Below are 27,349 nucleotides of genomic sequence, written 5' to 3'. Positions count from 1 at the left end.
AGAAGGAGGCACCCGACGATTCAGTCTTGGAACTCTTTGCGGAGGAAGAAATGGACACGGGACAGCGTCCATTCTTCCCCAAAAAAGACAAATCCAAGACTGATAAAGGTAAGCCCTCAGCACCTCGGAAGCCGCCTGATGGACCCACCAAGCCAAAATAATGGCTAAATTCCTACAATGGAATTGTCGTGGATTCCGGCGAAATATCGATGACATCAAGGCCCTCCTGCTAAGGCACGAGCCAGTTTGCTTTTGCTTGCAGGAGACATATCTAAAGGCAAATGACGATCCCACGATGCATAACACCACAATTTTTCGTAAGGATAGAATTGCGGATGGCTCTGTACATGGGGGAGTGGCTATCCTTGTGGGTAACCAGACCCCAGTGCAACCTTTGCTAATTACAACTAGCTTAGAAGCTGTTGCAATTCGCCTTACGGTGGGATTTTTATTAACCGTCTGCTCTATTTATTTGCCACCTGGGACTGACATCTCCCAGGAAGACCTTGATGATCTTCTAATGCAGTTGCCTCCCCCTTTCTTACTTCTCGGGGATATGAATGGACATAACACCCTGTGGGGTAGTGCCAACATCAACGGAAGGGGACGAGTCATAGAGCGTATGCTCAATGACAATGACCTTTCCCTTCTGAATACTGGAACAAACACCTTCTTCCACATGCCTACCCGTACCTTTTCTGCCATTGATCTCTCTATCTGCTCCCCTTCTCTACTCCCTTCACTCACTTGGGAAGTGGAGGAGAATCCGTACGGAAGCGATCACTTCCCTGTGATAACCTTGTTACACAGTGGGAGACCATGTCTTCCTTTTAGGTTACCACGGTGGAAGATTGATCAGGCTGACTGGACTGCCTTCCAACAACAGGCAAATTTCGATCTTAGCACAGTCAGTCAAGAGCCGATCAATGACACAGTAAGGTACATCACAGAAATCATCGTCCAAGCAGCTGCTAACGCTGTCCCAAAAACATCAGCCCGGTTTCCACCATTTCCCAAACCTTGGTGGAATTCACAATGCACAGCAGCAAAAAAGGCTCAAAACAAAGCGTGGGGGATATTCCGCCGATATCCTACCACGACCAACCTTATAGCCTTTAAACGTGCACGAGCCAAGGCACGTTACATCCGTCGTCAGAGTCAAAAGGAATCGTGGATCCGTTTTACATCATCTATTACCCAGTCTACCAACTCTAAGGTAGTCTGGGATAAAATCCGGAAAATGAAGGGAAAATATACATCCCACCCTTCTTCAATCCTAGATTATAATGGATGCGCTATTGCAGATCCAACTGCAATAGCCAATGCTCTTGGGGAAACATTCTCTAACATCTCCGCAACATCCTCGTACTCCCCAGAGTTCCTGGTCCTGAAATATAAAATCGAAAAACAGGCACTTAACTTTAAATGTAAGAGTATTTATCCCTACAACGGGGATTTCACTATTCAAGAACTGGAAAGAGCCCTCGCTCTTTCCAAAGCAAGTGCCGTTGGACCAGATGGCATCCATTATGAAATGATTAAAAATCTTCCACCAAAATCTATGGATTGTCTGCTCCTTCTGTATAACAGAATCTTTACTGAAGGGCAGTTTCCGGACTCCTGGCGAAAGGCAATCGTTCTTGCCTTCGCTAAGCCAGGAAAGGATCCAAAAGTCACCACCAATTATCGTCCTATTGCTCTGACTAGCTGTTTGTGCAAAATCCTGGAGAGAATGGTCAATTCTCGTTTAATATGGTATTTAGAATCGAATGACCTTCTCTCCAACATCCAGTGCGGCTTCCGACGGAACCGGTCCACTTTGGACCATCTTATTAGATTGGAAGCATCCATCCGGGATGCTTTCCTAAAACGCGAACACTTGGTGTCGGTGTTCTTCGACATGGAAAAAGCGTATGACACAACTTGGAGATTTGGCATTTTAAAAGATTTACATAACCTTGGCCTTAGAGGGCATCTCCCCCTTTTTATTCAAACGTTTTTAGCCAATCGATCTTTCCAAGTTCGTGTGGGATCCTCACTCTCTCGCTCCTTTAGCCAAGAGGAGGGAGTACCACAAGGATCAGTATTAAGTGTCACGCTTTTTGCCATCAAAATAAATTCCATCACAGAACAACTTCCTCCAACTGTAAACAGTGCCCTCTATGTTGATGACTTTAGCATTTTTTGCCAGTCGTGCAACATGAGGGTTATTGAAAGACAACTGCAGAAAGCCATTGATAATCTGAATATCTGGGCACTTGCTAATGGCTTCAGGTTCTCGCCGGAGAAGACCGTTTGCGTACACTTTTGTCGCAAGCGTAATCTTCATCCTGAACCTGAATTAAGGCTCGGACAAAATGTTATTCCAGTAGTGTCAGACACAAAATTCCTGGGACTTGTGTTTGATAAAAAGTTGACTTTTCTCAAACATATTCGTCAACTTCGTACAAAATGCACGAGGGGACTCAATATCCTCCGCTCTCTCTCCTCAACGCGTTGGGGAGCAGATCGATGCACCCTACTACGGCTTTACCGTGCACTTGTACGACCCAAATTGGACTACGGGTCACAGGTATACTCTTCAGCTAGAGATAGTGTCCTCCGATGGCTAGACCCTGTCCACCATCAGGCTATCCGTATCGCTACTGGAGCTTTTCGAACATCTCCTGTCCAGAGCTTATACGTCGAAGCAAACGAACCATCGTTATCCCTTCGACGTAAGCAGCTGTCTTTAAACTATGCTTTAAAGTTGAAATCCCTGCCAGACCATCCTACGTGGACATCCGTTTTTGAGTCACGTTGGGAAAACTTGTACAATACCCGTCAGACTGCCAACCGACCTTTTGGTATTCGTGTCCAAGAGCTAATCAGAGAGTTTAACATCATGGTAGACAAGGTGGCACAAACACCAAAAGAAACTCCTCCACCCTGGCATGCTCATCCCCCACCGTGCGACTTTTCCCTTAAGAAATGGGTAAAGTCTGAGACCTCATCATCTGTCTACCAGCAGCTCTACTCTGCACACCAAGCTGAGTACTCAGACTTCCTGCCCGTTTACACAGACGGCTCGAAGTTTGAATCGTGCGTAGGATCTGCTGCTGTCTTTCCGGACACTATAATATCTCAGCAGATTCCTCCCGAATCCAGCATATACACTGCAGAGCTGTATGCTATAGAGCTAGCCTTGGATCACATTCGAACTTGTCAATTCCAAAGGTCAATAATATATTCCGATTCTTTGAGTGTATTACAGGCTTTATTATCTACGAGACATAATTCTCATCCGGTTCTTTGTCGGGTTCAGCAGAAGAGACATTCTCTTCATGAATGCAAGTTTGATATCCGCTTCTGCTGGATTCCTAGCCACATTGGGATAAAGGGAAATGATTTGGCTGACGCTGCAGCTAAATCAGCAACACCCACTCATAATCGTTGCCTGTCAGTCCCCTATACAGACTACAGGCAAATAATACTCAAAAAGATATATTCCCAATGGCAAGAACTGTGGCACAGACAGAGAACAAATAAATTATATCAAATAAAGCCTGTAATACAAACTTGGCAGTCTGGTCTGCGCAGGAATCGGAGCGAGGAAGTTGTTCTTGCCCGACTCCGCATAGGTCACAGTCATCTGACACATTCTTTTCTGCTGAGGGCGGATGACCCTCCTATGTGCGAGTCTTGCGACACCGTTTTAACTGTACAGCATATTTTAATAGATTGCGTTCATTTTACCCATGTTCGCAATATACATTTTACCGCTTTTACTCATCCGACTGAGCCTTATACACTCAGTCGGATTTTATCAGACAACGACCACGTGTCGGCAGTTTTTAAATTTTTAAAAGCGATTAATATATACCCACATATATAAATAACAATTTGACGAGGTAACCTTTTTAAAGGTTACCAGAATTTATTTTTATTGTTATTTTAATCGTTTCTTGGCGCAGGATAACCTTAGTTGTTTTTGCGCCAATAAACTCAAACTCAAACTCCAAAAAGCTATAATTGTCGGTGCCCGATGAGCAGGTGTTAAAAAATGGGACAGGATACTTGTTGAGTGTTTAAAGACTAGCGTCATTCGATTTTTTATCGAAGAGAAAATCGCCCGAATACATTCTTGATTGGATGCAGCTGCGACCGAAAATGGAAGGTAATGGACTGAGTTGCTTGCTGTCTAGAGTAGATTATCAGGTGTTACCATACAACCAAACAATTAACCTCTCCATTTAATGCGGATTATCATAAGGCATTAATACCCATACCATGCGAAGCAGAAAACAGCAAAATACTTCTGCATTGGTGCCAAGAACAGAAGGATGAACGCAGGACTGGAGAAAATCATGTTCATTGAGTCCAGATTTATGTGGTAGCACCGAGTGAAGAGTGTATATGAGGAGGAAAGTACACAAGGCACTTTTACCTATTGTATACCTACAATACAGTCTGCTAAAGGTGCAATGGTATGGTATATTTTAATAGCATATCCTTGGTTCTCTAATCCTACTGGAGGACGTCATGAATGTCAAAGCATATCAGAAAACATTGCGAATAATGTACACCCGGAAAAGATCCATGTTTACTCTTATGGAGAGAGCTACTTTTAAGATTACAATGTAACTATTCACCCCCCATATTTATGAAAGAATGGTTTCAGGAACACGAGAAAGATTAAGATCTCTCCTGGTCAGCCCAATTCACCTTTTCGATCTCACTGAAGGAACGGGAAAGGCATATTCGTCAGCAGAATTCTCTAGTTATCTCTTCAGGAATTGAGAATACTTTTGTTACATGAATGATCCAATATTTTTCATGTCTCTTTCAACACCTTGGTGACACTCCACGTCCCACGAACACTCTATAGGTTCTATAATAAAGTAGCCATGATTTTACGGTTTATATAATTAAGCCTGAAAGAGCATAGTCATTTTAGGACTTAAATATACACACCGGAATATATTATCAGAAAATATATCCCTCCAGTCAAGGAGGAACATTTTATCTCATCTCTAAAAATGTTGCATGTAATGCAATATATCACCTTCTACAAAATCTCATCTTTCCTATAGGGAATGCGCTGCAGGCTTTACCTATACTTATATTTCTCCTGATGATCCTGGGGCCCATAGTCAGCACGCTTTGAGGTCGGGTAATCTTGGAGGCAATTCCTGAGGGAAATTTCTCCTCAGAATTCTCTCTAGACCGGAAGCTTCATGTAAACAAATTTTTTCCCTTTTATAGGCCGAACAGCATCTGACGCAGTTCCATCATGCATAAAGGTAATGGTGTCCGCATAATTTACTTGTTGCAATTCAGGGAAGAGCAAGCTATCCGTTTTTCTTAAGACGTATATTGTTTTTGCCATAACAGAAGACGTAAACGAACATTTCGGAGCTTGCTATCACTATAATGTATCTTTACCACTGCAATCGGTTTTCTTTGCTCTCCAAAGTTTGTCCTGTGATCGAAATTCTTGCGATTTTGCTGACACGTTTTTCATAGCGAAAAGTATAGTATTCGCCTGCCACAGAAGATTACAATTAATACAAATAAAATAGTCTAGCGAGCATAGCAATTTGAAACTTATCTTTATTGGGAAACATCAGTGGATAATATTGATGGATTTCAGTGAAAATTATTTTCTTCTCATTTTGTCAGTCTGCGCGCCACAGTGGTATCGTCACCGTCCTCTCCACGCTGGTGGAAAAAGCCGAGTTCGAATCCCGTCGATGAGGCGAAGAACTTTTATGGGCTTTTTTCACTCCATGCCTTAGTTAGTCGGTCTCATAGATAGCAAGGTTGTTTTCCCCAAAAACTGGGATTTTTTTGTCCAGCAAAACAGGCAAATCGACCAGAGAACACACGCAATTTACAGACATAATACACATGGGTAGATGTAATAACTTACAACGTGACCCTAATATAATAATTTGGTTTCTCATTTTATAAAATATCATTTTTATGATATGGAAATGAAAACTTATATTTTGAATGTCATGTTATTGAATGAGTTAATAAATAAAACAGCTTATTTACCTTTGAGGAGAAGGGACAATTTAAATCTCTTTTACAAAGAGAGTGTTCATGTATTATGAGACTTTGATCCGGCGATGAAATAGCCATCCAGCTTCTTAAATTGGTGAGGGCTGAAAGGCACTGAGTTACTTCGCAGATTAGCAGTTGAGATCCTTCAACCAACTACTGGAGACGAATAACCTTCCACTAGTGAAATAACGGAACACGAATTGAGTCCTTTAAGCGGTAAACAAAAGTTCATTCTTCGTTGAGTAGCCCATGAACGAACTACTGAACCAAGGAATCCAAACTTTTCAAAGAGTTTCACAACCAAATCGGAAGCAGCAGAACACTAGAAACTCCCGACACTTCAAACAAAGTCTGTATTCAACAAGTAAAGCGCAAGTCCTAAATGCGGTGAGATGTAACGAAGTAAATTTTCAATAACCGGAGGGCCTGAAAAACTAAGAAATACAAAGTGCGATTGGAAGTTCAGAAACTAAGAAACTTCAGTTACAGGACCTGGAAAAAGTGGACCATCATTTATCCTCATCATGAAAGTCGATGAACCAAATAAAAACAATACTTCGTTTTAGATGAATTAAACTGAAGAGCAAAAATTAGATCGACAAAAACGCGCGAATTAAAGCCGCGACAGAAAGAGAAGCAAGTTAAGTTATATTGCTATGGATCAGAGTCAGTTCAAAGCATGAATTATCGGTGTATCTGTAAAAGTGCATACCTGGTGAAGGGGAAAAAAAAAAACAAATCCTACGCCTCCATCCAAAAGCGGGCTAACTCGTCTTCGTTCGTAAAGGTGAAAAATCCAGAGAGTTACGTAGGTTCCATTGAAATGGAAGTGTGGAGGGGGCTTATCCCTCGTCGGTCTATGTCCTCCTATTGACAACCGATTAGTGACTTTAGGATCGTGGTTCTGACCCAGGCCGAACACAAAACGACATAACCCTACATCACATTTAGCAAGCATATTCACCATTACACTGATCAGCTCTGCTGGATGCAATATTTTCAAAAACATAGGGAGGGGATCGATCATAGTCTCCTTGGAGGATGCCCTCACACGCAAAAAAAAAAAAAACATCTTCACGATATTGTTTACATGTTATACCTCATTTCCTGTATGATAGTGGATGGCGGTGTTCGGTTGCTCTACTCGTTGCTGTTATGGAAAACGGGTATCTGGATATGCCTCCTGATTATCTCCAACGACGTGACTTCTGACTACAACCCCCTGACTAACCTACATCACAATGACTGCTGGTTAATTCATTCTATCAGTTACCATATTCCACTTATTTTGTACGTTAAATATTCCTCACTGTCCTTTTTTTGTATTTTTATTTTTTAAAGCTATATTCGACATTAATTTATTTTTTCCCCCTTTTATTTTATTTCATTTTATTATTATTTCTTTAAGCTGGTACCACTGATTTGGGCTCTCAGTTGTACAGAATCTGTTGGTATCCACTGGAACTGGCGTTTCCTGCAGTTAATACGGGATTCTTGCATTACCACTTTCTTTTGACAGTACAGGTATTGTTACTGCCCATCTCCTCCTGGCCTGATGAAAGAGGTGGGCAATAACTATAATTATGATCGCTGCTCCTTAGCATCTAAGTGGCCTGAAAGAAGAAAACAACACAGCAATACGCAAACTTCGCAGGTATAACACCATACTAATTTCTTGCCATCTTACTGAGTTCTGTATTTCATCACAGTGTACCATGGTGGAGTTGAACTAACGTTTAAGTGCCGCCGAAAGGCTTACGTTCCATTATTCATTGTCAGATCGGAGAAAAGTATTTCTCTTCGGGAAGATTGAAACTCTTAATATGCTCTTTTCATGTCATTTAGTTGGTCTTGGGCCGAAGTCAATATTTTTATTTATTATTATTTTTTTGGTATCTCTGGTTTTTCATTCAGGAAACTTACAGATGACTCCCTAACGTACAACTTCCAGATATGGCGTACTGTAACCGCATGGTCTTATTGACCTCAGCGCTTACATTTCGATTTAACCCAACACTTGCATCATTTCCTGCTGTCTTCTCGACACAATATCAATAACGGAATGAAACAAAACATCTGTGTCAGGATTTTTTAGTCAAATAAAACCGCTGAAGTTTTATTTCACTAAAAATATTAAGGGGATTAGTAAAATTGGTGAGGGAGGAATATTCTCACTGGTGAGTGAGAGGAGAACTAGAGGGCTCAACTACGAAATCTTAGGGATCAAAAGACGGTACCTTGTGAAATTTATCTTCAGGAAATGTGTTGCTGAGCATTGGAACAAGTTGCTTGAAAGAGGTGGCCTTGGCAGAGGATTTAGCAATATTCAAGAAAGAATAGGGCAGGCAATTTGACGATGGCAATAATGTGAGAGGGTTTTATTCTCTGCAGAGTAAGTAAACTTCATCGCACCATATGCCATTTTAATACTAATAGAGAAAGCCCGTGGTGTCTCCAAATGTCTTCTCACGTTTTGAATTACGTATCCGTTGGAAACGTTTTATATTTTAATATCTAGATTAAAAGTGATCTTTTTCTTGGCTCATGGATAGTGGTTAACAGAACAGACAAAAAGATTCTATCTTCCGTTATGCTAACATTCATTAAGAAATGTATTCTTTCTTAAAAAGAATAAACGAAATCTCATTTGAAGGAAGAAGTTTAATGGCTTAAGTTTTTCTTAAAGGAACGGTAGAAATCTGTTTATATTCCTGTTCTTTAAAAGCAGTGGCGAGACATCATTGATGTATCTTGCCACGAAATAAGAGGAAAAAATTGAAAAATAAAAGTATACGTCTTGGGCTTTTTCTGTAACTGAAAGTTGCCTCGAGAGTAATTGAAACAAAGTTTTGTTGCTGTTAAATCATAGAAATCTCCGTCTGTCTGAATTTATCCCACTTCATATGCAGTCATTTATTAATTTACTATTCGATTATTCTCGGTGTCTTGCAGAGGATCAGAACTTTTCGTTTTGTCACAGACTTCTCGGAGCAAAAGAAAAGTGCAGAATATTTTCAGATAACAGAAACACTCCACATTAAACGTCGTGTTCCTCAGCGGCCTCAACTTCCGAGATTCCCTTTTCGATCAATATCAAGTCGGCGAGCACAGGAGACTGAGGCGTGAACACGAAGTGCCATTCCTGAATGATTACTTCCACTCTTTCCACCCTGGATGTCAGAGGACCATCGGGGCCGTAATGATGCATTATAGGGTGAATGTGATTATCCGTAATGTTTGGCTAATGGTTAAGCAGGAGAAGGGTCCACCAGCATATCGGTCAGGCAGATCTGTAAATATAAGTCATAAACGCTCGAGAACAGAACTCTTTGGGAAAAGTCATAAAAGAGTTCCTTCTAATAGTATTAACTTACATTCCGATTAGTTGGTCTGCAGAGCTCTCGGAAGTAAGTTAATTAAGGAGAAAATGTGTACAATCTGTTACTTTTCCATGCCTTAATCAATACTTCTAGAGTTCATGTTTTATATTTAGAATTCCTTCTATTATGCTGCTGCTGCTGGTGTTATTCCAAGGTTAATTGGTTTGGTTATCAGCATTAGCATCTTTGCCCAAAAAGGTTTTTATTCCTGGAATTGCAATACGGGAAGTTTTTTCGGTGATTTGCTAAGAAAACTGATAACCAGGTTGATAAAATAAGGTACAGAAAAGTTAATGATACAATTTTAATGAACTGTGCTAATTGACTGAAGAGGAATGAACATTATCAGTAGGCGCGCAACTTTAGATTCTTTAATTGGTGCTCCGCTCACCATTAGTGGTGTCTATCTAGTCCAAAGTAAGCATTTCGAATTATGTCTGGTAATTTATCTTCAAAGTTAATTTTTTGTATATGTTAATGAGCCTCATGTTGTAATTATTTAAACTCTTTTTCCAGCCTAGTAATATTCCCCTTCCGTCTAATATTAATTTCTAATTAGATAATTTGCAGGATTCTAAGGGTTCATTACCAACAGTTGCTCTCGGGTGATTGTCGAATTATTCCATCCTGACACCATCTTCCTTCCTTCCTCTCCAGTTTTTTGTTGGTCTTCTGTTTATCATCGGGTGATTTCATCTGGGGCTGCTTTATTATGTGATGCCTACCCTGGAAAGTTCCCGGTGAGACAGATGCCGTACAGGTTTCTCCAATTTATCTGTATGAAAGGCGCCTATTTGCGACTCATCTTATATGCAAATTACAATGCTGTGCAATAAAAAGAGCGGTTGTCACTTAGATGCCCATTTACAGTAAATTATAGAGCAGAAGATAAAATCTAAACGCAGACGAACATCTGCTCAGTGTTGGTGAGCTTTCAGTTTTTCTGTTGCATTTCAGTCTTTTGGAATTCTAAAAGACAGAGATTTGCACCAAAAACGTAAGCAAAACGCAAGTTCTTTTAGTTTGTATAATGCAATTAAAATTAAATCTGGCGAAACTGTTAAATTTTAAAATAATGACATCCATCAAACGAATCTAATTCCAGATATTTTTGGAGACTTGTTTAAGGGTTTTAAAATCCCACGAAGCCTTATTACTGTCTTACGTGTGGTCCATTATTTCATTAAAGCAAAGATTCGTAACCTTTCTTCATAAGAACACAATGCACTGTTCTCACTTGCGTGACACATCGTATAATACGCCCTCGTGGTAGTACTTTTATTAGAATTGCCGTCCTCCCCACACCGGGTGGAAAAGACCTGAGTTCGATTCCCGTCGATGACGCGAAGAATTTTTATGGACCTTTTTCACAGCATGGCTGAGTTAGTCGGTCTGAGGCGAGAATACCATGGTTTTGTTCTTCCAGAAACTTGGGTTTTGCGCCCAGCAAACAGAAAATCTGACCACAGGACACACGCAATTTAGACAATAAGCACGGAACAATATGGCCTTAGTCGCTGATGCTCCTAAAATTCAACATCCTTATAACACAATCTGCTAAACTTAAAATTGAAGTATTTTCGCTTCACTGCACATACCTCCCAATGCAATGTTCACTCCACGTTTTGTAATACTTTTTCGGGCTTGCGGGATTTAAAAAAATTAAACAATCCGACTATGCAGTCAACACTTTCGTAATGCAGTTGCTTATTTTTCATTGGATTTTAATAACAATTAAAATATAACAAGTATCTAATAAGATTTCCGCTGTGGTTAAGTCAACATTTCAGTTTTGTCTTAATATAAGGTAATAAACAGACACAAAACCTAATTAATGTTGATTGAAGTTCCTCAACAAACATTAAAAGACATATCCAGGTTTTATGTTTTCATTTATAATATAATAATTATTATATTATAAACGAAACGACTTCAGCCCAAAGCAATGAATTTGATATCAATCTCAATAAATAGAGAACGTACAATAAGGGGCAATTTCGCTGTTTAATCGATTCTTGTTCTTCGTCTTTAAATAAGCGCTGTTGAGAGTAACTATTTACAACGATGCTAACCGGAAGCCTCATACCATGATGGACGCAACGTGAAGTATCGCCGGGACTGATATAATTGCTCTGTGGGTCGGATCAGGCCTGCAGGCAGCCAGTTTGCCCTCATTGCTATAGAACATATGTGGGAAGATGCCCTAGTGAGACGAGATGTGGTCCTTCTCTCCGTTCACGAATCACCCAGAAACTTAGGAGCTGCTCACCTAATAAAATTCGCTTATTGGCAATATGCCAAGATGCTCTGAAGATTGCATTGTATCCTAGAGTGCCTACAGCCCTAAGCCTACTTTGCCTTACGTTTCGGCGAATCTCCTTTAAATCGTTTTTAATTTCTCTTATATGTATTACAACTGTAAATTATCATTTATTTTGAACATCTTTGTGTTTCTATTTTGATGGTTTTATACGTTAAAGAGCGATTTCTTTCCCCGATGCGCCTTTCGATCTACGAACGTTTAAGCATTTCTTCCTTTTATTTTTGGAAGCTAGTGTACTAGCATGCGTGCGCACGTGTGCTGGTACACTAGCACACGTGCGCACTTTTCCAAAGAGTTAGCAGTTATTATTAGCTGTAATTAAATAAATAAGCGTTATTTGCTTTTCACAGAATGTGCTCTAAACGACATTCTGATTTCTAATTCAAACCCGGTCTTTAAATCAATTAATATTTAATTGCGAAAATTACTGAAATGGTTTTATAATTTATTATTTACTGCCCGTCACTTTTGCTGACTTTTCTTTAACGGTTGCTCATGAATAATGCATATAGACGGGAAGGAAGAGGAGGAGCAGATGAAGAAATCGTTTATATTAAGTGCGCAGAGAGCTTGAATTAGAATAAGGAAAGTATCATTTACAAATATTCCACTTTGGTAGTTCGCTTCCTTTCCAATAGAATCGAACTGACTGAGTGAAGGTAAGAGACAGACGTCCTCACCATCTACAGTTGAATATGATTTCCAAGTTAAAATGACAGAAGTGCGGCAGCTTCTTCTTTACGATTCAATCATGGCCGCTGATGAAACCTGTGGCAGAGGAAGGTGAAGGGTGTTGTTACCTTATACCTGTTATCGATCACGGACTAAAAGCAAATCTGTAGAATCTTCCATTTTGGAGAAAACTAATACAGAAGAAAACTGAATTCCTACACCTTTAAGCCGTGATCTTTCCCTTTGCTTCAAAATCACATTACCTTCCTGGAAATTCCTCCACATTTAAATATAATCTCTGTACTTTGCGAAATGACTTATTCACCACAGGGACAGTCTTCGCCTTTCTATTTCTACAGTTCGCTGCAAAATGTAATAAAACGTAAAATATAGCATTTCTATATTTTTCGCTGTAGGTTTACCCAAAAAGATAAACATATTTTCCGATGTACTCGTGACCACAATTTCCCTTTCAGACCTACTATGACCAGGGGACTTCCGCTCCTTGTGATTGCAAAAGGTGCGAAATAGGAAATTGAAGTTTTTGAATCGAAAAAATATAGAACTGGAACTCTTTCTTCAATTCGAAGTGATTTGTGAATGTTTTTCACTACTCCACTATGAATATTTGCAATACATGTTATTAAATATATTCATACATTTATTATGAACAGTTACAGGACTTTATATAGCTAATAATTTGTTATTATTAGCGATTTATACAATCAGTAAAATCCTATACTACATTCTGGTTATAGTATGAGAAATAAAGGAAAATAAGGAATTTCGATCGAGCATTGTGATGGATAGATCCTCTTTAATAACAGAACATACAGAATACACAATCCGTCTAAAAATTGTAAAACTCCATCTTTTCAACCATATGTTTACTTAACTGCCAATGGACTAATTTGGACAGTGGAACGATATATAAAGAATGGCATTCTCTCTATTTTCGTTGAGGTATCCACTTCCTGGGATAATGAACTACTTATTGGGCTCGCAACACGCAGGAGATGGACGGAACTTTTCCTTAATTCGCTAGCCTGCATGTTCATAAGATCTTCGCCCAATTGAGCTTTTGTGGAAAAGATCAAAGGATTCATCAAAGCTACTGTGCAACTGTAGTCCAGCATCGCTGGGTTCTAAGGCAAATTGAAGTCTTACACAGTACTAGAGTTCTCATTAACTTTCTCATTGAGTGTATACTCGGTGAAAAAGTTATTGAGAACAAACAAACAAAAAAAACTGCACAGTATTTGGTGTAGGGCCCCACCTTAATCAGTCATTCCTAGTAAACGGAGAAGTGACACAAGCTAAGAAATATGAAAGACTTCTGAAATGGGATGTTTAGTACGTGAGTTGAGATTAATACACAGATAGAAATACATGGAAGCAGCCTCCCTCTTGTTCTTCAGTAGGTTGTAAATTACAAGTTCCGTGCTGTCATATGGGAGCGTGCAGGTGTAACGAGCCACGTACGACTGAATTATTCCGTCACAGTAACCACAGTAATATCAGTGGCGCGCCCCGCAGGTAACCATTAACAGAATATCCTGACTCGCCTTTGCCCGTAATTTATGCTCAACTTTAAAGGGGTTTTTTGACCTGTTGTTCCTATATTACAGATGGTTTCGGTGTCGCCAAGCATTTCTTTCCTAGGAAATGGTAGTCGTTAAAAACAAACAGGAAATTTAATGTTTATACTTATTCGTTGAAATATTGGAAGAGAAAGAGTGGACATATCGGGCACAGCTTATAGGATTTCGTGTCCTTACACATACTTTGCGCAGAATTTATTGGATTGTGGCGGCATGAAAAGAGAAAAAGGTGGAATGAAAAGATAGTAAAACTGAGAATGAATGCGAGGGAATTAATTCGAAGTGCATCGCTAGAGGAGAAAGAAAAAGGAACCAAACTGCAACCGAGCGATTTAGCAGTTATTAACTAACCGCTCTCTTGTACCAATGGCTTAAAGTACCTTATTTCCATGTAAGTAAACTAATGGAAGAGAAGATTAATATTAAAACAAAACAACGCATTTATTTTTCTAAAGATCTGAAGTATTTCGTTCTCTTTTGCCAAAACGTAACAATGCAGATCTTTTTGTTTATCAATCGGACTCTTTAAGTTGCCCATTTTTATAATCCCTATTTTTTTTCTTGGAATTAAAATTGTAAACGACTCAAGTATTTTGAATTACTTCGGAAACGTTGGAAATACGCAGTTTTTATTCTGGCGACCTACACTATTGCTATGTTTTGTTTTTATTATGAAAGACGAAGAGATTATTACAAAAAAAAAGAAATTGTTGTTTTCTTAGATTCAGTTAAAGATTGAGGAAGGCCCTCGAGAGTGGGGAGTGGTTATAATCGCCATCTTCCCATATCGTGTGTGAAATGGCCTGGGTTCGAATCCCGTCTATGGCGCCAGGAGGCTTTTTAGGCGCGTTCGCATATGTGTGCAGAATGTGCCGATTGTCTTCATGTCTCTCTTTGTCTGTCCGTCTGCATGGAATAACTCGGCTCCTGTTAAATGGAATTTTATGAAAATTTATGTTTGAAACTTTTAGAAATTTGTTGAGCCTGCCCAAATTTCATTAAAATTGGGCCAATGGAAATGGAAACAAATATCGTAACACGGAATAGATATTGTTTGCCATGCACTGTTTGGAGGAATGGATGGAAAGTGTGGCGGATACAGAGAAATGAAAGTTTTGCCGTTTGCCCATAGAAGTCGTTGCTTTTTGCTCGTTTTTTTCCTTCTTATGACTCATGAATTATTACTGTTTCTTAACGAGCCTGAAATGTAACGCACTACGTGCATTAACCAACCTGTTTCACAAATGTGCCAGATTTAGACGAGTTCCAAGGTTTATTCTCCCAGACACTTTTTTAACAACAATTTTGCACAAAATTGTATAAGGTTTGAAGGTAAACTTGTAAGGATATGCTGTTAAGTCAGAACAGTACTTTCTCTCATTGTCTACAGCTAACATTGATATTTTTTCAGTGACACTCAAGTCTTTCTTAATATAACTCAATATTGTGTGGTTCCATTAACTATGTCAAACGTGCATATGGATAGGCACTACATAGTTCCATGAATAAATAAATAAATCGACTGGCAGGTTTTCCTTCTTTGAATAAGCTTTCTTAATGATTTCCCAATCCTTGATTGGTGCATTATGCTCTTTAGGTTTTCTTGTGCCCCTCTATTAATGTAAATATAAAACAAGAACAAATTTTGTAAACATGCATATCCACCAATTGATTAAAGTGCTTTCCATATCCTTAATGTGCCAATGACAGAGAACTGTTCTAAAATAAATGCTTTTAAGGGGATTATTATTTTAGTTAGATTCTATCGCATATGCCAAGGAAGAAAAGTAACGCACGACACATTTACTCAACAGGGTTCGCTACAATACCCTTATCCAGATCTAACGCTCCACGATAACGAAGAGGACGAATGTGCAACTTGGAAATAAAATGTAATGCAATTACATAATTTTTTAAATAATTTTTCTGATTAGCATAACCTATTTCCTTTTGGGACATTTACGTAGTATATGATACGTCTTTACAGATGAAAAACTCGAGGGTAAGGTCGTGGACAAACTTATTATTAATTAATGGTGTCTGAATTAAAAAAAAAACAAACTCGTATATCAGATATAAAAAGATACATGGTATACGCACACCCATTTAACTTTCCATAATTATGCACATCTTCAGATGAGAAATATGAAAGTAACCACATGAAATATAATCCCATATTTATAAGCTTCCCTCCAACGTATTAACAAATTATTTTGATTTATCATAGTATTTTCAATGTCTGCACCATTACTGATCTTACTCTATTTGTCCATCCATTTACATTATAGTTTTGTCCACTGCTGTATCAACTGGTAAATGTCTCTCAAGATATCACAATAGCATTAAATCGTGAAAGTAAGAACACCGAAATAGCTACAGAGATTATTAGATGTTTTGGATTTCCTTGGTCATAAGCAGCCAGCTCGTATAGTATACTATCGATCACGAACCTCTTTGTATGCTGTCCGGGCTTAAAATCCTGGAATAATTCACTTTGTTTCCCTCTTCTTCCGCCTGATGCCGGCTACCAACTCCTGTGGAAGAGGAAGATGGCCGACTTGGATCTATCTCACCAAATGAGAGACATCTGGTGAACTCAACTATCATTCATTTGGTGAGATTATTCATCCTGCACAACCGGAGATGAATTACATACACTGACTGCGAAAATTGTACAATAAATAAGGGTACATAAAATATTGGAGAATTCCCCATTTTGGAGAATCTCCAAATTACTCCTTCCTCGTATACCACTTTATTACCTTGACAAGAAATTCTTTGCAACTTCTGCATCGTTACTGTGCAGCATTTGGCAATGAACCGCAAGAGTCCCGCATTCACCTTGCGCAACTTATTCTGCAATTATCCCTGAATATATTTCTAGCTAAAAGTACGCTAAGAACTGGTCTCCACGTTCAATAGCTGTTAAAATATTTCACTCAGTAATAAGAATTGCACTTCTGTGCAATTCTTTTATCTAGTGGTAAATTGTTGTGACATCCTTTGAATCACAAAGATTTAAACCTAAATATTTGTACATTTCGCGTTTTGGTGAAGTCCAATTTTAAAAGAGCGAAATGTTTTTCCTTCATTTGTAGAACTTTGCATAATTTGGCACTTAAGAACTGTGCCCAAGTGATCAATACTGGTAACATATTTCTTTGTCTCGGTACAAGGAATTTAATTAAGTATCGCCGCTGCTCTAAAGTCTCGAAGAGACACCGCTGAAGAAAGTATTCGTGTGGTAATTTTAATTTGAGCATAGCGTACGCACACTTATTGAAGGAAAGAAAAAAAACCTTGAGTAATGTTCAATGCCAGATACATGGCTCCCCCATTAAAATAAATGATTCAATCCAGGCAGCATCTGGCTCTGTACCAGATCTATTAGAGAATGTACAATGCTTTATGTGAAAACTGTTGTGGAAAAAGATTGGAACTCGGTTATAATAAATTCAGTATATGTCTTTAAAAAGGGCATGTATTCTATCGTCGGTTTCCTTGAGCTCTGGTGGAACAATGAGACAATATTCAAATATAAAGAAGCATGATTTATCCGAAAATTCATATCTTTACCATGAATTTAAATATGGTCTCGTCTCCTCATATATATATGAAACATTTAAGTTCACGGTCTCAATGAGAACATTTGGTGTCAATTGTTCTCACATCGACATCAACACACAGATTTAAAAAGACAGACAAGGATTCACAAGAAATTTCCTGCCTTAACTTTAATCTTATATATGGAAAACATAAGCGGCTTCCATCTGCGCATTTCATAAAGAAAGCTTTGCTTTTCAGCAATATCTATGACGACTGCGTTGTTGATATTCTTAGAATCAAGCCACTTAGAATGCTGTATAAAATGGTGGGAGAGTTGCTTTAGTTCTCCTAGAAAAAGAAGCGTAGTCTGACACAACATCCAATCGGAGCACTTCTTGTATTACAGAAACCTTTCCTGGGAAGCTAAATGCTACAGCACACACACACGTTTCTCTCCTCTGAAGTACTCGGTCACGATTTCCCTGTTTTTATCGGATTCTAAGAACAAAGAAGATGAAGGTATCAAAATTTCCTGCAACAACATCTCCGACATGGAGGGATCCTATGTTATCGCGCACGACACATCCACCACGAGACCGAAACAGGAAATGAACTCCATCAGGGAATATCCGGAAATTGTCAACTTCTTGGCAGTCTCTCCTGCCATAATGCACATAGGGATATCGAGGAAAGAGAGAGAGTTGGACACTACAAGAAACTCAAACAGTTTCTGCAAGGATTCTCCTTTTTATCTAAATGAAAAAATCTTTGTCTTGTGATTTTGGAATTTCTTTTTTTCTGCTTTTTTGTGTTTATACTTTTCATTAGCAGCTAATATTTTCGGAGGAATGTAACTTCCACTCCTCCCCTGCCGTATTCGCAGACGTACCTTGGATCGATTTCTTTTTTTTTTTTCATTTATTTTAGACAAAACAGTGAACTTTTTGAACTCCGCGTTTTTCACAGTGGCTTCACACGAATTGCATCGTAAACAGGTCACGGTAGAGAGCGTGCAAATGTTCATTCTAAAGGAGGAATCGAAATGGGAGAATAAGGTGTAGAAGCTACACGCAGGTTCTTCGTGAACTGGCAGCTATATTTCTCCCTAACTTTTGTTCAGACGGTTGTAACGGCCTATTATTGGTGCAATGGAGGATTTCCAGTTTCTGTAGACTTAAAGGAAGAACTTTCTGAATGGGAGTGTGCGACTTACTTGAGAAGATAGATAAATACGCAGAGGTTGCGCAAATAGAAAACTAGAAAATCTTTTCTAAAGAGCGTAGTAATACATGTAAATGAATTGTTCACCATCGTAGATAATAATGCTAGTTAAGTCCATGTATTTAAACTTGTTTATTGACATTTATATTTTACAAGGCGTTAGTAGTTAGTTATCTAGCTGATAATAAATCCATTACGAAAGAACTTACCGATATAATAGACCCGGGAGAATCCTTGATCAATAAATTAGTTCATGGTAAACCTGTTCATTTTGTATTAACAAAATTAATTCTTCCAATCTTAGGTACGTTATTGAAGTAGTTTCTACACTGAATGCAAATGGAAAGTTTTCCTCATTTACATAATGATTGTGCATCTTATTTACGAAGCCAAAGTTCCCTTGGAGATCCATTACTTTAATAAACCCCTAGGCTTTTATAAGTTATCACACGATAATTGAAATCAGGAATGGAATTCTAATAGAGTGACGAATTCAACATAAAAGTAAAGAATTTGTCAGAATTTATTAATTTTATTAGTGATAATAAAAGCTTCACTCTAGGAGATACAGCGAAGCCATCTGGTAGTACCGGTGAAATTGAAACATTTCGGTGTAGAGGAGGAGGAAGATAAAAGGAGATCTGAAGACGGTAGCTTGACCAGTGATTTCAGAAATTTAAGGCAAGCACCACCGGATGGCGTTATGGTCTGATTCATGGCAGCAATGCTAAGTAGATGGATTCGTGAAAGCTTAGGGAATTTCTGTCCAGTATACTGTAATTACAAGAAATTCTAGGCAATAAAAATCAACCTTTTTTGATAATCGGGCAAACCCTCCAGTTCGCTAATACTTTTCCTTCAAGAGCATCGTCTAAATTTTATGGTTTTTGCTTAATTTACCTCCTTTATGTAGAAAAGCATATAAAGAAGGTGAACAGTGGATAAGAAAATAGAGAAAATTCTCAATTTTCTGATACTCCGATTATTCTTCGGTTGTTCTGCTAAAACCAAAGATCTATCGATTTGTATGATTGCATTCACTCTTCAGCAGGGTGTATGAAATCGTGCGGTGATTTCAATTCGTTCGCAATATTTGAAGACGAAGTTTTATGGTAGGTTTTAGTTTTTGGAGAATAAGTTTTAAGAAATGATTTGATATACTTTGTGTGATATTACCGCACTCAAAATACGATTTTTTTTAAAAAATAACACACGTGTGCATTAAGGGGAAGGAAACTTCAAGTTGGATAAATAGCAAGAACCAGGATCAGACAACTTATTAAGCACATGAAAAAGCCAACGAACAGAATTTAAGTTTATATGATATACAAACTTATAAAAAAGAAACAAAAGTGATTACTGAGGCGATCATTAAAGAAATTGAACATTAATCATAACCAGCGTTGGTGTTTTTATCCTGATTTTTAGTTCATAAGAGAATATAACGTAAGAAATCGTGATGTTTGAATGATGAAATATGTACGCATAAGACCTGAAAATAACTTTGCACTTTGCCATGGGAAAATGAAACTTCTGGACAAGTAAAATTTGAAAATATATAATGTAAAATATTCTACAAAAATCAAATAAAAATGTGTTTGCAAGAGTGCATTAGTTCAGCTAAATCCATTGTTATAAATAACATCTACGCACTCTTAATATTTGTTTTTCTGAATTTCCATCTTTCATCATTACTCTACTAAAGAAATTTATTGCAGTTTATTAAGGGAAACATCATTTAATATCTCTCAAATGGGGGAATGTTTTCGCTAGAATAGCAATTTGCAGTTGCCGGTTAAACTAAGGAAAATATTTAATTTTGCATTAAATAGATAATGAAAGAAGGTTCCGATTAAAAATAAAACACCATCCGGTTTTCTTATTTTGAATTTGCGCAGTAGATTCCTGCGCATACACACAAATCACACGAAGCTTAATTTCCTTCAAAATATCTTAGATGCAGACATATCTTCGTCCTCGAGATTAGATTTAATAAAAGAACCTGATCTGCAGTCAGTTAATGTTGCTCACAAAGAGGCCAAAGGAATTCTCGATTCACAAGAATGCGATGTGCGCAGTTTTCCTTCAGAATTCCTCTTCAAAGAGCATGTGGAAAATTTCACAATGAGCACGATGTATGCACTTTTCATAATAAAACTGCATGCAGAAATTCATGCGCATAACCATAAATGCCCAGAGAGTTTTCTGTTTCATTGGTGACATTGTTTTATTGATCCGTATAGGAAATTTAATGTTTATATTGGAGCAGAATACTTAATGTCGGATGCTACACTGTTTCACTCATTATTTTTGAGAATTGTAATTCAGGGACGGCTTCGCAGCACTTACCATGAACCACATAAAAAAGATACGTCACCAGCTAACATTGTATACAACAACTTTAAATTATACGTTTGCAGTAAACATCTAGAATCTTCTCTGCCTAGAATACAAATTAACTAATGAATCAGTCTGAAAATGTATTTATTTATCGATTACCTCAATTTAACAGTTCTTTTTTCCCCTGGAGGCGGTTTTCAAATGATTTCTTGCTTTTTGGAAAACATGAATTGATTTGTAAACCAATATAATAACCCACATACAGGGATGACCATGTTCTTGGTTTGGTATTTTATATTAAATCACATTTAACAGTAATATTTTTAATTTTATTTCATTTTAATGTTTCATATAATTTGTTTTCAAAAAACGTAAAAACAATATAAAATATTAGACGATGGTTTGTGTTGATTCTAATTTAAAATCATAATCTAACAGACGATAAACAAATATTTAAATATTCATTAAGAAGATATTTCAATCATATAAAAAAATATTTCCCTGATAATATTAATAAAGGCAAGCTTGCTTTTAATGCATCTTATTTTATAACCTCCAGATAATCAGAATCAAATTCCATCGAATATTCATAGGTAGTCGATTGAACGCAGATTGTCTAATTTCTTACAATTATTTGCGTTTAAAGAAGTCACCTTAATCCACGAGGAGGTTTGGTTGAAAAACAAAATGTGTTACTCCACATTAATCAATTTATTTAACATTCGACAGCAATTCATGGCATGAATTTTAAAAATAACCAGCTGATAACATTTTAAAATATCGTTAACCCCCCTGATACAAAGTATCGCTGGTGCTTACAGCACATCATTTGTCTCCAGCCTCTCTAGTAACGCGTACACAGAGAGAGAGAGAGAGAGAGAGAGAGAGAGAGAGAGAGACTGTCTGCCATTGCATTTATCCTAATTTCATCCTTAGTAACCTCTGATCTTCCATTACACTAAGTCTACAAACGGAAACCAGCAAATCTTACCTTGTGGGGCCAAGGCAGTTGTGACAACAGTGGAAAGTATAAGACCAATGAACATTCTGCTGATACCTCCGGTGGAAACAGCGAAGTGAGGATGCGACAGTTGACCTTTCTCTTTAAGGCGGCACGTTCACTGTGTCTATGTTAAAGTTTCGGAAACATCCTAGCGGAGACAAGTTCGTCACCACAGAAACGCGGCAGTGTGCGGATGGATTTGTCGATACTGTAGCAGGAACAGAGACGTCCGGCCGTTACCCGTGCGGAGAGACACTTCTGCAAGTATTCCATTCACTCTACTAACAGGTAAGAGATCTGCTCATTGCCGGCAGTCTTGTCTTAGCAAGGAGCTGGTTCTGGAAGCGTACACCAAACCAGGCCGTAGGAATGCGTAGTCATGGCGTTGAATGGAGTAAAAACTTCTGCGGTCTTCTGCAAGGGTCCGCCAGGCGGCAGGCGGTGGCCACACTTAATAAACCCGAATCAAACATCACCTCGAAAACGGAAAAAAAAGGAAAAAAAGGAAAGAGTGCCGAAAGAAGATGCCTCTTTCGCCAGCCGGAGATTCCTTCGTCCAGGCCGAAGAACGGTGCAGAGACGAGTGAGGGCACACCAGAGACCAAACCGGCAAACATTGCGCTGCTCGATCGATCACGTGGTATTTCAGTGCGCAGAAGCTTCACAACTGTACCAATCGGCGTCTCTAAGTCTCCGTATCATGAATGCTGGTGCACTTTCAACAGGAGCATCGAATACAAACGACAATTCATTAAGCACTGCCAATTACCGCCATCTAGACTGGATAATTCACGCTATGGAAAAGGTCTTCCTCGAGTTTATTACACACTGCGACATTGGACCACATTCCTTGTTTATCCGGCCTTATCGGCACTTCGCGGTGGCTCTTGGTGTTCCGTAAGTTATAAATAAACACGGTGACACATAGTGCTTCCATGGACAGCCCATCTGTACGTTTCTGAAAGCGACTCCATTAATGTTCGTCGTTTGCAATGCCAACGGTGGTGTAGGTTTAAAGATGCCCGTTTGCTTTCCGAGAATAGCACGGAAAGGACTGAATTGCAAATGCAAACGGCGAATAAAATCAGTAGAGAGCTGGAAGATGCCTTTTGTTTGTTAATGTAGCAGATGTGTGCTTTGAAATGTTGATTAAATGTACCATGTTTGTTTAGTACCTAATGATGAAGAGTGGAACTCGATAGAATCATTTAAGTTAGCTTCTCCCGTATGATAGTGAGACATGAAGAGGCCATGCACCTTATATTGCTTCACGTTGAATGCAGAGCTGTCCACTATCGAAAGTGGTGACTTTGTGATGGCGATTTTCATCAGTCATATTTATGAGAAAGCTTAAGACTTATGAATGCAGAAACCTTTGCATGTTTTTACCCTTTTCAGTGGCACAATTGTTCAATGGTTTTCTGGAATGTTGGACTATTTAAACACAAGTAAACATTCTATAATATTAAAGTTGGAGAATATATAGATCTAGATAAAAACAAAGATCAACACGATGTGGGCATTCCGGTGAAGAAACTGCTCTATCATAGATGTAACTGTCACCAAAAAACAGCGAATTTGCATTTTATTTTATTTTTAGACTCGTAGTGTAATTATGTCCTTTGGATTGTCATTTCCACCATTATTTTTCATAGGGTAGGGGCAGCACATTTCAGGGGACGTAATACATCTTGAAGGTAGGCTTCTTGACGTATCCGTAACCCCAATTGAAGAGGGGCTTAAGAATTACTCCAATCTTGATGGGATTTGAACTTGAATCTCTCTAAACGAGTGACAAATGGCAAACCCTCTATGCTGCCATAGGGGATATTTCACGAACGGACATATGAGTATAGCAACTCTTTTTCGCGTCTGCAGTCCCTAAGGTCTACGGCATCCTTTACTAGATGGTCATTTTTCTGTTATATATGAGCTAATTTACCCACAAGTTCACACTATTTCGCCATAATAATATTAATCATAACATATAAGTCCTATGAGTTGATGATTTTCACCAAACCATTGTGCCTATACCGCTTATGCTTTAATTTTTGTCGACTAGTCTATATCCTTGATGATATATCTTACATTCATTCCGCACTGGACTTTTTTTTAAGAAATATAGAAGCCAATTCAGAAGAAGTGTCCATGGAAATATCTTTAGAAAAGGCATGCAGCAGAAACAGTACACCTATGAGATAGAATGAGACAGAGTAATGAAATCTAGGAGAGAGGTGTTAGGGGCACCGCCCCAGATCTGGGAACAATATTTCTACAGCGGATTTGCGATTTGTTCAGAGCAAACATTTGGAAGAAAAGTAAAGACGAGAGCAAAAGAGAAAACCCAGAAACCCAGTTTTTTAGATGCAGAGGAAGCAATATTTGCAATGGGCTTATGCCAAGAGAGATTAGAAGATAGGGTAATCCCCAAAAGAGATATGTGACCTTGCCTATAAATTAGAGTGGTTTCTTTGAAGATAAGCAAAGGAGCAGAAGAATCTTTTTTTGCGAGATAAGACAGTACTGAGTTTTAGAAGGAGGATTTAAATCAACTAAGTTATCTTTGCCCCACTGGAGAATTACCTGGAGATCGGCATTTAAGGAATTGGTAGGAATTTTAAGGAATTTTGTGCTGTCATCACAAAACTATGGATAGCATTTACGGATTTATGACCTTTCATTTCCAGCAATGGAAGAAGGTCATTAACGTACAAGAAAAAAAAAAGAAAGTGAGAGAAAAAACTGAACCTTGGGGAACACCAGAATTAGTGGAGAAGTTAGAAGACATCCGCACATCCGCCTACCATAAGCGCAATGAGCAGTCAGAGAGAAAATTTGAGAAAATTGCCAACTGTTCTTTTTAATTGGATAACCAATTACAAAGAACAGTTGGCAAACCATAAGATGGAAGCTTATTTAAAAGAACTTTATGCCAAACACAATCAAAAGCTTTTGAAATGTCAAGGGTAACTGCTTCAGTTTCACCAAACTTTTCCACTGAGTTGAAACCAAAAACTTTTCCATGGACATGCTCTGCAACTCTCGAATGTGCATTTTTCTGTGCGCATTTTATGTTTAGCTTTTAGGAGCCTTCTAATATGGTAAAGCACCTGTTGTCTTTACCATGTCTGTCTTTCCGTCCGTCCGACTACCCTCATGCAGAAACGCAATTCCCAGTGGACAGATTTTCATGAAATTTTATATTTCGCTCTTTATTAAAAAAAAAAAAAACAAAAACAAATTGGTTATCTTCTATATAAATGAAGATGCTTTTCGGATGTTTGTTTATTACTCGATAAGGAAAAGTCAGATCGATACACTAGCTTACGTTCTTTTAGTGTCTAGGAAGATTTCAAGATCAATTCCGACTGCCCACCACACAGAAATCTAATATTGATTCGAATATTACTCGAAAGAAAATTTGGATCAACAACAAATTTTCACTTGTTTGTTCACTGTAAATCTTAAAACTTTTACAGAAACTAACTGTGATTCCATAGCCAATTCCGATTTTGCTTTCCTGTTTACAAGAGGAATCAGCACACGTGTAGCCTTCTATCATAATATAGTAGAGTAGGACGACTTGTTTAGAGAAGTCTGGGTTCAAATCCTGTTGATAAATGGAGGAATTTCTAAAAGCAGGCTGTAGGTAGCCATTTTCAGGTGGAGGAAGTAGAGATTTCCTAGTGAGTCATTTTTTAGCTCTCACAACTTGCAAATTGGCCAGTGTACACACACACACCCTTTGCTGAAATATTGTCTAATTTGCTGTTGTGCGTAACGACAACAGCATATATACAAATGAAAAGATATTTCAAGCATTATTCGAGAAAAAGTCGGATGTCGGATGTACACCAAATTTTCGGAAGCTTTGAGTCCAGTTTTGATTCCATAGCTCTAGTTCCTTCCCCGAGAAACGTTACTATAAATCGAACTGTAGCTTCCGATCCATTTCAAAATTTCAGGACTTTGTTTAGAATGTTCTTCTGGATATTAAGACCAAATTTCATATCTGTAGGTTAATCGATCTCTCCATGCATCCCTTCACTCAAAGACACCACTGCACATCCCTCCTCACAGCTACTCATCACGTGAAGGTTACGTGATGAGGTTTTGGTGAAGACTTGCCGAGTAAAGTTATATACGCTTTTAACCCTTGAGGTATGTTATTTGATAATCTGAAGTCGAAGTTTCTGAAATGCAAAGCAATTCAAACATTAACTTGTTTTATTCATTGAAGGAAATCACTAGTTTTCTAGAGGGTAGGGGACCATTCTATCTCTCTACCTGGAACTAACTGACTAGCTTGCCCAAGGAGTGCAATTTGCCCATCCCTTTCCAACCTGGAGGGTCTCCATTCCAGGATGTATATAAAAATAACCTATATATACATTCGTAGTGTATGTATAAAACGACATTATAAATATATAATCTACGAATATATGTAACATCGTGTCATATTATAACACCTTTCATAAGAGTGATAGTATGGAGTTAAATGAAAAGCATGAGGAAAATTAAAAATTGGTTTTAGGTGGATGGAAATGTCTCTGTGAAAAGAGCTCTGTAAGTCCTCCACTGCTAAAAAAAAAGCAATTCAACAATTGTTGGAGATACAGAAACAAACAAATTCTCCTGTGTGTGTGTATAGGTATTTCTGTTGAAGAGAAGAGTCCATAGGTATGAGGACAAAACTGCGCACTGTGATCGTATCACGAGAACTTATGGCATTCACTTTCTGTCCGAACTGAACTGAAGGAACGCGACTGTAAATAATGAATGTAAATCTCAGATGCGATCTAAACAACATCACGTATGGATTGTAACTAGTGAATAATGGAGATACTCTCCTCTACATGCGAGATGTTTATTATAGCAGTGGGAGAGTGATACCGACAGAGCGGTACTATCCACGCATAGGTGCCTTGGCAATAAATATACTGAAAGAAATAATTACCACATCTGATATTTTGTGGATTCTGATTCTTTATTTCCCAACGAGTAACGTCGGGAAATAACCAATTTTTAGATCTGTCGATGTTTCTTTTGTCAACTTTCGATGTATTCCCCCATGCCAGCATATGAAGAATGTTTGCAATACAGATCGGTCATTTAGAGTCCATCAGCCACTGGATTTACTTACTTATCGGTCCTGGAATATAATGGACGCACTATTGCAGACTCATCTACAATAGCCAGTGCTCTTGGGGAAACA

General features: G+C 38.3%; 1 protein-coding gene across 4 annotated transcripts in view; it reads right to left on the bottom strand.

The window, feature by feature from the left end:
- The window catches only part of LOC150080630 (nephrin-like), a 382,937-nt gene extending 360,248 nt beyond the window's left edge, over positions 1-22,689 (bottom strand). For all 4 annotated transcript variants that reach the window (XM_090381105.1, XM_090381106.1, XM_090381107.1 and 1 more), the window contains exon 1: positions 22,123-22,689. In XM_090381105.1, the coding sequence (XP_090237231.1) occupies positions 22,123-22,177 (55 nt within the window). In that variant the 5' untranslated portion in view covers positions 22,178-22,689. The remainder of the gene's footprint in view (positions 1-22,122) is intronic.
- Between the last annotated feature and the right edge of the window lie 4,660 nt (positions 22,690-27,349).

Source organism: Mastigoproctus giganteus, chromosome 9 (genome assembly GCF_048544385.1).
Source record: "Mastigoproctus giganteus isolate SK-2022 chromosome 9, ASM4854438v1, whole genome shotgun sequence".
NCBI classification, from domain to species: domain Eukaryota; kingdom Metazoa; phylum Arthropoda; class Arachnida; order Uropygi; family Thelyphonidae; genus Mastigoproctus; species Mastigoproctus giganteus.
The sequence above is the reverse complement of the archived record's forward strand: the minus strand, read 5'-3'. Positions and strand labels throughout refer to the sequence as shown.